Below are 17,829 nucleotides of genomic sequence, written 5' to 3' on the forward strand. Positions count from 1 at the left end.
TTTTAACCCATAACTTGCATAAAGAAATAAACAAGACATTGACAGTATAACCGGCCAACAATCTAGAGAGGGTTTAATGCTATCAATATTTAAAGAGGTTCTGATATCATTTTGAAAGTTTATTTTAGTTCCGTATTAAGAATGTAAAGTACGCTTACGTAATTCATTATTTCCATAGAAATTCCTACTTCGATACTAGTAACGTGTAAGGAAAAAAACTTATTGCTTAGTAACTAGTATCGTAAAAAGTAGATTCTTTCTTCTATCGCAATTGGTTACGAATCTCCGGTATCGTACGCGGCCGAAGGGGTTTAGTGGAACTGTCAATGTAAAGTTGGTTAATAGATATAAATTAAACTCTTGCATATAAGTACTTTTGATCGCGAACTGTCGAGATATATCTGAATATCTATATTTGGAAAAGTATTCGAGGATGGCAGAAACTTTTGGCGCGTTGTTTCATAATGTAATCTGTATGCTGACTGTACCCGATGTAGCCCTAATAATGGAAAATTTTATATAAAGTGCCCAGTATAATACCCTCGACTGTGTGAGGGCGGACCTGGAATGAGGCATCCCACTACAAAGATTACGGGAGATCAATATGAGTTCCCGTATTATGGTTGGGCTTCCCATAATTAATGCCATTTTTTAGTAAGGCGCTCTACCCAAGAATAACCGTTAACTAAATAAGTAATAATAAATTAATACGCGACACAAACGGCGTCATGGCGTCCTCGTATTGAAATGGCCCAACAGGATTATCGATTCCTGCCAATTAATGGTGCTGCTTTTGATGCGACTTTAATTTGGCTTCGGAAATATAAAGCATCTCCTTTTTGCGAAACTGTCTACCTCTGATATCCCATTATTCCGTTATTAAACGAGTTTTAAACAATTCAGCGTTTTCATTTAGTTATTACGTTTCCCGTGCTTCGTGAAACTAAAACGAGTCTCTAGAGACTATTGTTATGTAATTTTCTCATCCAATTACGATTCCCCTTGTCCCCTAATCTTATTTGCCTGCTGCTACCTTTTAGCGTTGTCAGGTCTGAGGCTTAGGCCGGGCCGTTTCGCTTTTCATTACGGTGTATCATCTTAGTAGTAATCTTGTCATAGACGATGTAATGTCCCAGTTAATGACTAGGAGTGCCGTGGGCGTCTCGGCTTGTTTATTCGAATGATAAGAACCCCCTAGTCGACATCCGCACGACACAAAGAGATCCGTATACCATTGCAGTTTTAATGGGATAGAAACGTATACGTCCCCTTTAACGACTCAACAGTTTTTAAACCTATCTTATTTTTCTCCCCCTCGAGCTTTTATGTCAGATGTAGGAATATTAAGTCGCTGCAGTTAGATATTTACGGGGGTGTAAGTGGTTTGCGCCATTTGGGGTAACGGACACATTACTCAGTAGATGAAAATGAATGCAACATCAGCCAATGTTACAGTGCACACGCTTATATTTGAAATAGTTAAGCTTATTTATTGGCTTAACCATATCATCATATTGGCATGGCCACTCACTAAGTAATATTACATACATTCTTATTTGTTCCATAAATCAATTTTTTTTTTAAACGTTGATAGTAAAAATATCTAATATTCACTTCTTCATTCAGTGTACAACGAGCATCCGTAACAAACTTCATCCAATATTTCACAAATACCTACTTATTCAGGTAATACAGGCATCGTCAAAAATATATCTATAAGGTAACAATACGCCACGAGCTGTACGAGGGGCGTTCAAAATATTCTCGGTATTGATATCTTACGACCTCTTCTAAAATTTCTTTCGTTACTGGCCGCTAAGGTTTATTCATTGACATTAAAAAAAAGTATAATTCGAACCGAGATGGTCTTTTGTTTTTCTGCAATTGCTGAACAAACATGAACATCATGTGCGAATTGACAATGTTAACTAAATTAGAACATCGATGCGTGATAAAATTCTTGACAAAACAGGGTAAAAATCAAAAAACCATAAAAGAGGAAATGGATTGTGTTTACCGTGAGTCTGCTCCTTCTTTATCTACCATTCAAAAGTGGTCAAGCGAGTTTAAACGCGGAAGGGAGAGTATTGAAGATGACCCTAGACCTGGCCGGCCTGTAGTAGCTACTTCACAAGAAAATATTGATAAAGTGGAAAAACTTATATTGGAAGATGGTCGAGTGAAGGTAAAATTTATAGCACAAGTAACCAATCTCTCTATTGGTACCGTACATGATATTATACATGACCATCTTAATATGTCAAAAGTAAGTGCAAGATGGGTTCCGCGAATGCTGACTCGGCTTCAAAAAGACATGCGTGTAGCTTGTTGTTCCGATTTTATTGACCTGTGCGGTGAAAATCCTGATGAGGTGCTGCAAAGAATAGTTACTGGAGATGAAACCTGGGTTCATCATTATGACCCAGAGAGTAAACAAGAGTCCATGCAGTGGCACATTAAGGGTTCAGCTCATCCCAAGAAGTTCAAGGTCATCCCTTCAGCTGGCAAGGTCATGGCCACGATATTTTGGGATTGTGAAGGAGTATTACTAATCGATTATAAAGAAAAAGGTGTAAATATCACAGGACAGTACTACGCTAACATTCTACGTCAATTAAAGGATGTAATTAAAGAAAAGAGGCGAGGAAAGTTAACCAAAGGTATTCTGCTTCTGCATGACAACGCCCCCGTCCATACTGCTCATATTGCCAAGGCAGCTATTGTTGAATGTGGGTTTAAAACTGTTACTCACCCACCGTATAGTCCGGACTTAGCCCTCAGCGACTTCTTTTTGCTCCCCAATCTTAAAAAGGATCTGCGTGGAAATAAATTTTCTGACGATGAAGCATTGAAGGCGGCAGTGGAGGAGCATTTTTACACGAAAGATAAAAAATATTTTTACGAGGGATTAAAAAAAATAATTGATCGATCTTTTAAGTGTATGAACATAGGGGGGGAGTATATTAAAAAATAAAAATATCAAACTTTTCGTACTTGTTTGTTTTCATTCTCATACCGAGAATATTTTGAACACCCCTCGTACCAAAGTAATTAGGTATCTAACCAAAAGTATCTCGCAACTAAACCTCGGGACTACGGGTTTGCACGACGGATCCGAAATGTATGGGAAGATCCGCGGATCCGGATAATTTCATACATTCCGGATCCGGATTGCAAACCCTACTCGGGACGATATGCATCCGGCACAAACGTGCCAAAAAAGCGGGCGGCATTTTCCCACCACGGCATGGCACCGTCAATTCTCTTTATTATAAAATGTTTTTTTTCTTTCTATAATTTAATTTAAATAGTGTTTAAATTGTAAGTACTATAAAATGTCTAACATTGTAACCTTATGCTTGTAATCGGGAAGGAAAGGAACTGGCTTTTGAGACACAGGGAAACCTTCTTTTTGAGCCAGGTACCAATATTACTAATACCTTTAAACGAGCAATTCTTGTTTATTTATTTATATATATATATATATATATATATATATATATATATTTCGGGGATCTCGGAAACGGCTCTAACGATTTCGATGAAATTTGCTATATGGGGGTTTTCGGGGGCGAAAAATCGATCTAGCTAGGTTTTATCTCTGAGAAAACGCGCATTTTCGAGTTTTTATATGTTTTCCGAGCGAAGCTCGGTCACCCAGCTTCGATAAATAAAACTTGAATAACAAAATATGTAGTTCGTTCAATTTAAGATTCACATGAGGCGATTAAGTGAAGAATCGATTACGGCGATTATACTTAGGTACGCGTTTTAAAAACATGTCATTGTCATTACTTTGCCAGTGCACAGTGGGTGCTGACAATGAGTCAGTCCTAGAACGATTTAACGCTATCACCATTTAAACGAGAAATCTCTATCGCACAGCCAGCTTTCTGATATTCCTTTGAAAAATGAAACATTCAATATTAATCCGTTGTCTCTTGGATAAAAGAGCGTTTCGAGACATGATTTCTTTTATACACTTTTACTACGAGTAGTATGTATGCATTGTCTTCGAGTAAAGGTGATTTCTAAGCAGTTTAATTGTAGCCAATGTCTCAGTTTAGCTTACTTGTAGTACAAGAGTGACACCAGGGCATGGAGCAGCAGGTTCACGAGGTGGTACCCCGCCGGGTGCAGCCCGTGCACGGCGTAGTTCCATCGGAACGTCAGGACCGTCAGAGGACGGTATGATTTATGTGACTGCTCCTGAAACAATAAAAAAACGGTTAGAATCGAAAGTGGAGTGAGAAAATCTTAGCTTTTTTTACTCAGTTTTTTTCTATCATATAAGTACTTTATTCCTATTGCCACTAAAGCGCTCGACCTTTTAAGTTTCATGAGAAAACTTATTCAATTGTGTAGTTTGACGGGCCAAGGCCGTTCTAAAGCATGGGATGTTCAATGATTTATACCTACTCCATTCCAGATAACTAAATACGACAAGATCAGGGATTTTTAAACCTTTTCTGTGAAGTAGTAGTATTAAATAAATGAAAATTCAGTCATGACATAGACTTCATTTCATAAATGTAACCGACTTTTATGGACTTCGGGTTTTGGATATATCTCCTCGGGTAAACATCATAAACTAGCATTAACATGCAGAGCTATGACAACATTGACTTTGACGATCAACGATATAATGTTTGTCGAATATTCATATCAGTACTCAACTAAAGTGCCAGGGTAAGCACCGTCCTGGCACTATTACGACTGTTTTACATATGTAGTAAATATACGTAAATCATGTATATGTTTTATATCTTGTTATGCAGCTTGATTAAACTTTATACATACATCAACGATTATAACACATTAAGTATTATTTAGGAAAACGGGATTTAATCGCGTATAATTATTATAATTTTATTAAGTTTTAAGAGGTTGATGTCAACTTTAGCAAATCTTCTCCGAGACCACGGAGACAATGCCATCATCGGTAATTGGTCCTGCAGTATATGTGGTCTGCCTTATTGCCTATGTCGCTGTCGGTAACCTTGGTTCTCTGTTAAATAACCTCGTATGGGATTTGATCCCTAAGAGAAACTCCGAGCATAGGTAGATCTCTGTGTAGTTCGATGAGCAACGCCATACTTATCGATAGCATAAAACTTTTCTCAAACCTTTTACGTGATATTTTCTACTCTACACACTCGGTACTTAACCTGGAAAATGCTTCTAAAACGAGTTTTCTAACAGTTTCCAACAATGCTTGCACCCGCTCAAAAATGTCCCTATCTCATAAACATGATTCATAGACATACAAAATTAGCATGCGGAACGGCAATATAGGGCTTCTTTAAATGAAATTCCATGTCAGACAGGTAGCTGGCCCATAATGGCGAACATTTATCACTGACTACAATATAGGAGTGATAAATATTGTTATAACTTTGTGATCCGTTTAAGCCGCTTGGAGTTGTAGTATCGCCACATACATCAGTTGGAGTGAACAAATTGAAGTATTTATGTTCTGTTCGGCACAGTCTAGTGAGTTACAGTTGCGAAATGCATGATTTTTGTTGATTCATGCGCGGAAATTTAGATGATAGTGAAACAACAATATACGGAACATTTTGCTGTGTGACACCAATTTACCATTTTACTAATAAGTAATCTGATATTCCTAAGTTATAAGTAACAAATGCATTAAAAAATGAATTTAAGATAGTTCTTTAAAGAGAATCCTTCATTGTAATAATTGAAGGATCTTTATAATTTTTCAGTTTATTTTTCACCTTAGAGATGCACCCTTCGCCAGGCTATCTATTTAATTAAATATTTTATAATATCTAATTCAATAATAAATTTGAATCTAGTATTTTAGGAAATAATAATTATCTTTCATTTAACAGACCCAAACGGAAAACCAGTAAGAGTTGCACACCTAATAACTTGTCAAGCAACCCAAAAAAAGTCTTGTATCACCCATTGTATCGTCTATGAACACTTTAAACCAATATAGACTTACTTTATGCCCGAAGACATTCTGAGAACTGACCAGTGAACAGCGAAATAGGATAGGATAGGAGTGACGAAAATCATTATGTCAAAATTAAAGGACGGACATGTTACTTAATTCAATATCCTCGCATCGTCAGGGAGTAAATAAATCATCGCAGTCGTGCAGGTCGTGTAGGCATCCTGCCGTCACTGCGGAAATCATTACAAGACCGTTTATGCGCGCGGCGTCTCCGCCCGCCGGGCCTGTAGTGGCCACGACAGCTGGCGGAAGGAACGACAGTTTCTGTATTAATTTATAATATCTGGGAGACCGAGCTTTGCTCGGTAAACATATAGAAACTCAAAAATTAGCGTTTTCCCAGAGATAAGACCTAGCTAGATCGATTTCTTGCCCCCGAAAACCCCCATATACCAAATTTCATCGAAATCGTTAGAGCCGTTTCCGAGATCGCCGAAATATATATACATATAAATAAATAAATAAATAAATATGCAAGAATTTCTCGTTTAAAGGTATTAGATTAGATAGATACGTTAATCAAAACTGCTTAGTGTTAGGTTGTTAATAAAAAAAAACAACGTTGATAGTTAGAGGGAAACTCACTAGATGGCATTTAAATCAATAAAGAAAAACTCAATGACATTGTAATTTTTTTTTCGATCAGGTCACGTGACCGTAAGACGGTCACGTGACGCGATCTGTCGCGAGTTTAACATTTTTTCTCCACCTCACAAAAGTGCACAGCGCCGCTAAAGAAGTTTTCACTTCAAAAAAGTTCTTGTATTTAAGGTGATAATAGGTATGACAAGATAATTTGGTAGAATTAAAGACGCAATTTAAAATTCCACGTAAATTAATATTTTTCAAACGTCTTCGTACTTGTTGTAGAAGCGCTGGTGGCCTAGCGGTAAGAGCGTGCGACTTGCAATCCGGAGGTCGCGGGTTCGAACCCCGGCTCGTACCAATGAGTTTTTCGGAACTTATGTACGAAATATCATTTGATATTTACCAGTCGCTTTTCGGTGAAGGAAAACATCGTGAGGAAACCGGACGGGTACCCAATACGGGTCTAGTTTACCCTCTGGGTTGGAAGGTCAGATGGCAGTCGCTTTCGTAAAAACTAGTGCCCACGCCAATTACTGGGATTAGTTGCCAAGCGGACCCCAGGCTGCCATGAGCCGTGGCAAAATGCCGGGACAACGCGAGGAAGATGAATGTCTTGGTACTTGTTGTACAGTCACCTGCGTCAATATATGACACAACAAAGGCCGCAAAAATATTTGACACGATCTTATATTTACAGAGGCATAATAGCGTGTCACATATTTTTGCGGCCTTCGAAGAGTAACATATTATTGCAGGTGACTGTACTACTTCGTAAATATACGTGTTATTTATTCTTAGTAGGTATATTTACTATTACGCTTGTTAAAATAATTTTGCTTCTATTATGGCTCGGTTAGAGTATCGGTAAGGATCAAAGAAAAGCTTTTGATTAGGTACCTATGTGGGGAGTTTGCCCAGCAAACATAACGCGGGAAGCGTAAGTAACGCGTCTTTAGTATGATTTCCGGACCACTTCATTCCCAATTACTTAATTTGTTTAAACCAGTGAGCGATTTATTGAGTTAAACGTCTTATTGGAATCATATTCTTAATTAAAAGAATAAATAATATAGGTACAATTATTATATTTGGACAATGAACAGAACGCTTAGTCAGACCAGTTGAGATTCATACGTATGGACAGTTATTCATAATTGAGTGTAGGTAACAAGTTCACAAAGTAAAAAATAAATAATCGCCTACAATCGATGGAACCTGAAGAATGGTTATTGGTTAAACAGCGGGTATAATTAGCACACGGTGGTAAAATGTATGTTTAAACGAATATGTCAAAATTTATCGAAATATTAAAACAAATAACCAAATACCAAAAACATAATATGTAGATTTTATATTAGATATGGGTACAATGATCCAGAGCTACAAGAACTCTTTAATTAATTTTACTGAGAGGATTTCTTCCGGATAAGACTGAAGCCAACTTTTCCGAACGTGCATTCAACAATACGACCTCTAAAAATATACGTACATATAAACTGGGAATACCCGCCCGCCGACGACGTAATATTGCACCACAATCCGATTAGAACGTCCCGTTAGTATTGTGGGGCTGCTGTCCTTATTAAGATCAATTTTATTCGCCGGATTTGTCTGTACGAAATGACACCAACAAACTGTTGTTATTTGTATTTACTCCGGAGATTAATAATATCAAGTTGCTTCGACGCAGCAGCCGTATTCGTTGTAAAGTGAACTCTTATACGTAACATATAAGGTACTTTCAGGTAGCCGAGCAATAACTGGGGTGGCTGAAGCAGGAGAGAAAGCGTTAAGTAATAGAGACGTCGTTCGGATTTGTTTGCCGCCCACGTTGGCTTGATCCCCCTCCCTTTAATTGGGTAAAATAAAAACAAATGATTTCCTTATACGCACGGTGGGATTAATAAAACGGAATTCACGAGAACTGGCGGCGGAAACCAGAGTGGAATCACTAAGACTTTTGTACTTTAGGTTTTCAATTGTTTATGCAAATTGTAAGTACGTTTTGAGTTAAGCTGGTAGTTAATTTAACCACACAAGAGTAAATATCCAGTTAGTCTCTATGCAGCTATTCCTCGGGCCAAACTAATTGTAATCCCTAACTAGGTTTCCGTTTCCTGAGAGCATCATCCTTTCCGGAATTTCTTAAAAATAAAATCAACCCACAGGTTAATCTATTAGCCATTCTGATAATGCTATTCTATTTAGTAGGTATACTACGAGGGGTGTTCAAAATATTCTCGGTATGAGAATGAAAACAAACAAGTACGAAAAGTTTGATATTTTTATTTTTCAATATACTCCCCCCCTATGTTCATACACTTAAAAAATCGATCAATTATTTTTTTTAATCCCTCGTAAAAATATTTTTTATCTTTCGTGTAAAAATGCTCCTCCACTGCCCTTCAATGCTTCATCGTCAGAAAATTTATTTCCACGCAGATCCTTTTTAAGATTGGGGAGCAAAAAGAAGTCGCTGGGGGCTAAGTCCGGACTATACGGTGGGTGAGTAACAGTTTTAAACCCACATTCAACAATAGCTGCCTTGGCAATATGAGCAGTATGGACGGAGGCGTTGTCATGCAGAAGCAGAATACCTTTGGTTAACTTTCCTCGCCTCTTTTCTTTAATTACATCCTTTAATTGACGTAGAATGTTAGCGTAGTACTGTCCTGTGATATTTACACCTTTTTCTTTATAATCGATTAGTAATACTCCTTCACAATCCCAAAATATCGTAGCCATGACCTTGCCAGCTGAAGGGATGACCTTGAACTTCTTGGGATGAGCTGAACCCTTAATGTGCCACTGCATGGACTCTTGTTTACTCTCTGGGTCATAATGATGAACCCAGGTTTCATCTCCAGTAACTATTCTTTGCAGCACCTCATCAGGATTTTCACCGCACAGGTCAATAAAATCGGAACAACAAGCTACACGCATGTCTTTTTTAAGCCGAGTCAGCATTCGCGGAACCCATCTTGCACTTACTTTTGACATATTAAGATGGTCATGTATAATATCATGTACGGTACCAATAGAGAGATTGGTTACTTGTGCTATAGATTTTACCTTCACTCGACCATCTTCCAATATAAGTTTTTCCACTTTATCAATATTTTCTTGTGAAGTAGCTACTACAGGCCGGCCAGGTCTAGGGTCATCTTCAATACTCTCCCTTCCGCGTTTAAACTCGCTTGACCACTTTTGAATGGTAGATAAAGAAGGAGCAGACTCACGGTAAACACAATCCATTTCCTCTTTTATGGTTTTTTGATTTTTACCGTGTTTTGTCAAGAATTTTATCACGCATCGATGTTCTAATTTAGTTAACATTGTCAATTCGCACATGATGTTCATGTTTGTTCAGCAATTGCAGAAAAACAAAAGACTATCTCGGTTCGAATTATACTTTTTTTTAATGTCAATGAATAAACCTTAGCGGCCAGTAACGAAAGAAATTTTAGAAGAGGTCGTAAGATATCAATACCGAGAATATTTTGAACGCCCCTCGTATACCCCAGTCTACAAAAATTACTCAAAATATTCCTTTTGTTTGGTATTTTGCATTGTAGGTAAATGCGAATATAAGTGTACGACCCACACGCAGATAAATGGGTTGCCTAAAAGCTCAAGTTTCCTTTCAAGTAATTCATAAGTCAATATTTCGTAACAATTATAATTAGATTCAGTTAGGTATGATATAAAATAAGGGACATGTTCGGGTAGGGCTTGCAATTCGAATATTCGAATATTCGAATTTGTCGAATATTCGACCTGTTTTGATATTCGAATATTCGGCCGCTCAGGTTTCGAATATTCGAATATTTTTTATTACTATAAAAAATCTATGTCATCCGCTGTAGTTACAGTTTCTGTGTGTTTTCCGGGTATTTACAGTGAATGAGGAACGGTAGGTACCCAAATACGAAAGAAATAATATTTTTACTGTATTCCTCTCGATCTCGGTGTCGGAGGCCAAGATCCACTTCGGGTCGTTGCGCCACAGCAGTAAGTAATTATTCCTCTCGATAGACTTCGTAAATACAGTGAAACCTAACTCAATTTAAAAGAAAACGAAAAGTTAAAGGGTCATTCTGTTTATTCAGTACAAGCGTACGTTAAGCGAATTTTTGAAGTCTAAACCTTGCCACTTATCGCAATTCTCAAATTTTATCATACCAAACCTGCCCAACTTGGTAATCTAACCATGCACCTTTATTTAGCTGACGAATAATCCACCCAGTACTCAACTAACTTTTTCCCTTAAATATTCCAATATTATATAATTAGCCGACCATTAGGAATAATAACTTGCCAAAACAAATAAAGTCAATAAATATTCAAAATACAATGAAATTTACAGGCCTCTGAGTGGTTACAAGTTAATTTAAATCGGAAAATAATTACCTACTAAAAAAAATATCTTAAATACCTAGGTGTTTGGATGGTTAAAGTTATATTATTTCACGCAACGACGCATTTATAATAAGCATACCCCGCAACGGAGCTAGCAAAACCGTAGCATATGACAGTTTTGTGCCAGGGTTGGCGATTATGATGAACCATTTTGCTTTAACTTTATTGTATGTAAGATTAATAAAATTGATCGAGAACCTTGTTGACCCTCTTCCGATATAACCCGGTTTAATTTACTGTCAAATAATATAAATTAACAGGTCAATGTCAATATTAGATGCGTTTCAATGTATCCGTTATTTTGATTATAAAATCACGTTTTTTTTCGCATTTCTTTCAAGTATTAACATGGAATTTTCATTGCTTGAAAATATTGGTTTGTTTAAAAACAAAGATTTTTTTTGTACTTTAGTTTATGCGTAGTAGTGATAACCCTGACGTACAACTGCTACAGATTTGCTAGCTCCGTTGCGGGGTATGATAATAAGTTTTATCTAGAAATATTAAATACGTCTAATTTTGGCGTTTTACTTGTTTTTATAAACGTGGGTATCTTATAAATAGTGGGATGATAAAATCTAGTCAATTAAGTGGATTTCTGCCAAATATCCTTAGTTCTAGCAATATGTGAAAAAAGCTTTTGAATAAAACGATAATAAACCGAATTCTCGTTCCTTTTCTTATTTTTTATAATATTCGAATAATTATTCGAATATTCGAATACGTAGTCAGAAAAAGTCGAATATTCGAATATCTGAAAGTTTCGAATATTTGCAAGCCCTACTCGGGACATAACCGGTAAAGGGGAATATCTTCGTGACACTTATGGTGACATTCGGATGGCAACTGTAGTTGCGTTACTGCTGCGTCCTTGACGCGGGTGCTAGCTGTATCTGTTAAAATGGTCACCCATCCTATCGAGGAAATTGACAGATACAACGGCGACATCAACGCTGCAGCAGGCTGCAACAGTAATGCAGCTGCAGTTGCCACCGTAAAAATATGTGTAAGAGCGAAATTGAGATTCTAGAATTATCCCCCGATTTGATATTAGGTACTATCAGTGTAAGAAAGCTCTAGATGTAAGAACTATTGTTTTCAGTTTATTTTACTACTACTTACCTGATGTAGGTAAATAAGCATGTATGAATATTTTTCTGTCCTACACTTTCTTAAAGGATTTGTATACGTTTACTTTATGTTTATGAAGTTTTTGTCCTGGAACGGAACATAGGATACATTTTATTCCGTGAGTTCCCCCCCTCTCCCCTCCAGGGGGTGAAATGGAGTTTTATGCTTGTATTCTAATGAAACCACGTTGTTTATATGAGAAAAATAAAAACAAATGTTTGCCGATTCATTTCACGGCAGAGTCTGTGCGGAAAGAGAAGAGTCGTGGAATGTATGAGGCTCAATACATTCCACGACTCTACTCTTTCCGCACAGGTTCTAGGTAATAATTTTGTCATTTTGGCAACAGAATGAAAACGACTGCCAATACTATGCAAACAGAACACTTTCGAATGAACACATTGGGTACGTATTTTCGTATGCCTCATTTCAAAGAATACTTTGTCAAAGATACGAGTACGTTTTACAATTTCAAATCGTAGGGGAGAGGAGCCTAATGCGGGAACCCCGCCTAAAGCGGGTAGGCGCTGTTTTATTGCGAAATTAAGTGCGAATGTCAAAGTATAAGTATTTATAACGGCAGCTGTAGTACCACTAGTACCAATTTAAAAATCTGGCGCCAATGATAATGCTATATATGACTAAAGGCCATTATCACTTTTGTCGAGCTAATCAAAGGTAGAAATAGTTATTTGTTTTACAAGGGGGCAAAGTTGTTGTTTCACCGCTCGTGCTAATATTGATACTCATACTCATACTCATTTATTCATAATATTCTTAAAATATTACATGTCAACATTAGAAAATAAAATATTATCATCACATAATTGAGAATAATAAAAAATGTATGTCTAGAATTAAAATTACAATAATCAATACGTTCATTAAATTAAAAATACAATTGAAATAATATGTCAAGATTAAAATATCATGACATGTTAGTATAGTTGTTAGTTTGGTAATAATTAGTTAGTTATTGCATTTTTCAATGTCGAATAATTGCAATACTCGAGCAACCGAATGATTCCAAAATTTAACCACGAGCTTAGCGAGAATGAAATCTTTAACGTTGCGAGGGTTTCAAAGCACGAGGGTTAAACAAATTTTGCCCCCGAGTGAAACACAACATTTTTCACCACACCAATCCAAAGAAAATATTAACTGTAAACAAAATCAAACCATATCAAATGAACGTCATTAAATGTCACAAAGAACTCAAAATTTGCATCTGATTACTTTGCCCCACATGTGGATAAAATACAACTTTCTCGTCAGTTTTTGAACAATCAAGAGAGCCTTTACCAGCTGGTGTGGTACCAGCTAGTTAACAGACAAATTAACTCCCTAAATTCAGAAGGCTTGTTGTCGAAAGGCAGTTTGGATTCCGACAAAGAAAAACTAGAGAGGAAGCGGCCCCCCTTTATACCAAACTATACTTAGTCAGTACATACTTGGACAAGGGTAGACCTGTACAAGACATTCGACACAGTAAATATCGGTTCCCATACTACTACAGAAACTAGAAAATCTTGGAATCAGAGGATTAACCCTAACCTGATTCAGTACTACACGGTTATTGGCTTATTTTTTAATAAATGGAAGGGAGTCTTTTATAAATAATAATTAAGTACAAAATGAAGTTCGATCACTCTTCGGTTGATTTAAATAAAAATCAGTTGTATAATCAAAGAAAAACTAAAGTTTAGGCGTTCTCCGTTAGCTTACCCGCTTTAGGCCAACCTCCCCTATGTGGCCCCGATATATTGTGATCTCAGAGGGTGAAAAGGTTCAGTCACGTAATGATGTGTCAGTCGTGCCGCCGTAACTGGCTACGGAAATTTTATTCCCTTATTGACATCCAGGAGAATATCTTTGAAGTATGTACGCGTGCTACCTAGCGAGTGAACGCGTGGAGTGGGTGTTTTATAGGTAAATAACGACAATCGTTATCGTCAATCGTGTTGCTGGAAAATAATTGAATTAGGTATGAGGTAATTTATTGGTGAATATTCTTCAGAATTGTCAAAAGGTATCTATGTACAAATTAAAATTTCGTTTTCTTGGATCCGTCGAAGAGTTAAGAATTTTCGCTTGAACGGAATGATATTGTATACCTACAGCACTAAAAACTACGTTCAGCGTTGATTTACATTGCAAAAATTTATCATATTAACTCATTTCATACAAAAACACCTTTACAGTTTAAGTTAATTATTTTGATACAACTAAATTTTAAGTGAAAACAGCGGGCGCCGGTATGGCGCCGGCTTTACTTTTTCATTTTTTCTGTTAACGACAGCCAACGTGGCAATGACAGTTTTTCATTCAACCAAATAAATAAGTTTTTTAGTGAAATAATGAAATGATATATTTATTTATATAATAACAACTTTGCAAACGCTAAACAGCTACGTAAAGTAGCACTTTTTGAACAACTGCGTTAAAAAAAAATAAGTATGATTCGAAAAATGGCTTAAATTTGGGTAGATGAGAAAATCAAGCAACAAAATGTGTTGCTGTTGTATACATATTTATATGAATGAAGATTTCTCATCCTGCGCACAAAATGTGTAGAATACAAGTAGGTTTTTCTTTAGAAAATAACATACCCAATAAACAATTATAGTTACGAATTAACAATATTTGAGAGTTCATCTCATAAACATTGTTATACTCGTAGACTGAATATGAGATTAAGAACACTTTGAAAATAGTACATTATTGTCGAGGCTCGGAAGTAGCTACTTGCTGGCTGAGGATTCGTTTTAAACGGACGACCTTGGGAGTCCGTTTAATTGAATCCGAAGCCAGCAAGTAGCCTTCCAGCCGAGTCATATAAAGTGCTTTTCTCAAAAATGGTGCAAGAATTAGAAATATGTTACAGAATCAACGTTCTAATTTTCACAGAAAAAAGTAAAACCATAGAAAAGATTTGCTTCGCCTTTAAAAAAAATAGAAGACATTTTTTCTACTTATTGCAATGGATTAAAGAGAAGAAATATATATATATTTATGAACTCAACTGAACATGATTGGTTAAAATAAATATTTGATAAGGTAGATTCAGTGCAACATGTGTCACGTTTGAACCATAAAAATGTGATATTGAAAGCTGAGTGTATAACTTATACTTTTGTATATAATGTGCCTCAAGACTATTAATTATAATTAAAACGTTGTATATTTTTGACCTTCATCTTTCGTCTTTGACACACAATTATCCGAATTGATTAATATAAAATGATTTTTGGTTAAACCCTATCTGGGGGCCGTGAATGGATGATTGAATGACATTTAATAATAGCGGCATTCGCCGTTTAAAACACGATCAATAGGTAACTACAAAACGAGCAGTGAGCTACGTGCGTGAACTCTACACGGGCGACATTTCATCACGCTTCAGTTACATCATTTAAAATATTTACTATTAGATTATACAAATTAAAAAACGAGTTAACAATTTTTAACCTATACGGTGGGTAATGGTGGGTATGTAAAATAATCTCAAACAGTAAGTGTGTTTTCTCAAAAATGGACGGCAAAGTCGACGTTGCCGGTTAAAAAATAGGTAGGTCGCGAAGTGCGTAGTTTATGGCCAGTCAAAAAATTAAAAAGTTAAAAACATTGCAGTCTGGATTTCGGGACTGCAATGTTGCATACAAATTCCATTAGGTGATTTATTAGAAGAACGATAATACCACCAACCGGATGTACCGGAACTCATTGAACATAATATAATAAGTATTATATTATCTCAAAATTTTCATTACAAGCATGAAACTCGCTTCGGCAATAAGGAAAACAATTAAAACGCTTACTTTAACACGATGTGTGTTAATGTTAGGAGCATTAAATAACTTGGCCGCAAGCACGAGCATCAGGCTCTTAAAACATAATCTATATCCGTAATAAAGGGGAGCGCCGGCGGCGTCTTACTTAATTTTCTACCAAATTATAATACAAACATGAGATTTATTTGATTTAAATAAAAACATAACGATGATAAGTAAACGAAATATTATTACAGGGCATTGAAATGCACAGGCAACCTATTTAATTATATAGTTATTACAATTAGTGAACTAAACTAGAATATAGATTGCAGCAAAAATAATTTGACAGCATAACATAATACACACACACACACTTAGACACATTAGATACTTAAATTATAGATATTAAAGTTATCCCAATTGAAGCCTTTAATATCGAGTAATATGGCATGGTAACGGCAGAACATGGAGAAACAGTTATATTTAAGTATATGAGATATTAAGCCAAGTGGAAATAACACGTGTAGAATTTGTATAACTGGAAAGTGTTATTAAGTGAGACTGAGATTTGACATAAGTACTACTTAATAATAAGTTGAACCAAACTATTTACGAGAATTCAAAGTAAATAACAAATATTACTTGTACATAACTCACTGTTGGGGATCTAGGCAGACATGTCCGAGGCATAAGACGACGACTCAAAGGCTTACAGAGAGGATTAGACACGTCATCAGATGTATGTCAGTAAGACGACATCAGCGGTAATAATTATACTATAATTTTTCTAAGACATTGGATTAACTAAATAATTCAAACTATTTCAAGATAAGAGTAGGTAATATTTCAAGATTTTCACCCATCAGAGGCCCACTGGATAAAATGAAAAGCCTCTAAAATATTTGGTTCACACCAGCATACCACCCAAAGGAAAAACGGCGCCCTCAACCTCATTCCTTTACATCAAAATCCTCAAATATCAAAATATAGGTCGCCGAAAATGTCCAGGAAACTAGGTACACATTGAAAGGTCGTAGTGTAAAAAATCATTTGTGTATTATAGTAGTATGCAGACTATTTTCATCTATCCGCAGTTAAGTGTTCTTCCTAACTCTTATAATATTCAAACTTCCTCTTAAACAATAGGAAGTTTATACGCGATGTCCGATAGTCTTTTAACAATTTGCAAGTCATTCGCAGCATGAAACTGTTTGAATAAGTGAAGCAAGAGTTGAATATTTACCGTGAAATTTTCTCCCAGTGTACGGCGAGTCGAAAGTTGGTAATCTTTTGAGGCAACTTCGACTAGTTGAAGTTGAACCGTTTAATTTCAGCGCTTGCAGTGTTAAGAGCGCCTTTCTTACTATATTAGCATATAAATGAAAAGGCCGGCCATTCTGACGCTATACGAGGTCCGAGATTCCGATTAACTTTTTGAGATAACGCTGAGAATCTATACTGCGTGGTTGCACAGAATTTACTAACTTAAGTGTAACGTAAGTGTTTTCAAGTAGTTTTAAAAAATATTACAAAAATTAAACCGATATAATACTATCAACTGTACGCTGACTTTAGAGAACCCGTCAGGTTCAAATTTTCCGCCTTGTCCGTACGTATATCACGAAATATGGAAAAAAATAAAATTTTATGACACCATGCTTTCAGATCCAGTCAACACAGTCGGCCGTTGACATTCATAAATTTAACAAGAATAGCCTTAATTCGTCTAGCGCGACTTTAAATAACGTAAGTCACGGCAGGCAACACATAATATGTGCTTCACACGTAGAAGCTATGAAATATTAAGCTGGTTTTTATTTATCAATTTATAAGTGCTGAGCTGACACATATTTCGTAGATGTGCTAACTGTTGTCTACCTATGCACAAATACTGAAAGCCTCAGTCGCATAAGCAGAGAAAGAATCTTAACA

At 36.3% G+C, this 17,829-nt stretch overlaps 1 protein-coding gene across 1 annotated transcript in view; it reads right to left on the reverse strand.

Annotated features, from left to right (window-relative positions):
* Nucleotides 1-17,829, reverse strand: part of LOC134662753 (protein O-mannosyl-transferase Tmtc3) — a 156,419-nt gene that overhangs the window by 33,282 nt on the left and 105,308 nt on the right. Inside the window, exon 2 of the mRNA XM_063519040.1 lies at nt 4,073-4,209. Coding sequence (XP_063375110.1) covers nt 4,073-4,209 — 137 coding nt within the window. The remainder of the gene's footprint in view (nt 1-4,072; nt 4,210-17,829) is intronic.

This window comes from Cydia amplana, chromosome 3 (genome assembly GCF_948474715.1).
Source record: "Cydia amplana chromosome 3, ilCydAmpl1.1, whole genome shotgun sequence".
Lineage (NCBI taxonomy): Eukaryota > Metazoa > Arthropoda > Insecta > Lepidoptera > Tortricidae > Cydia > Cydia amplana.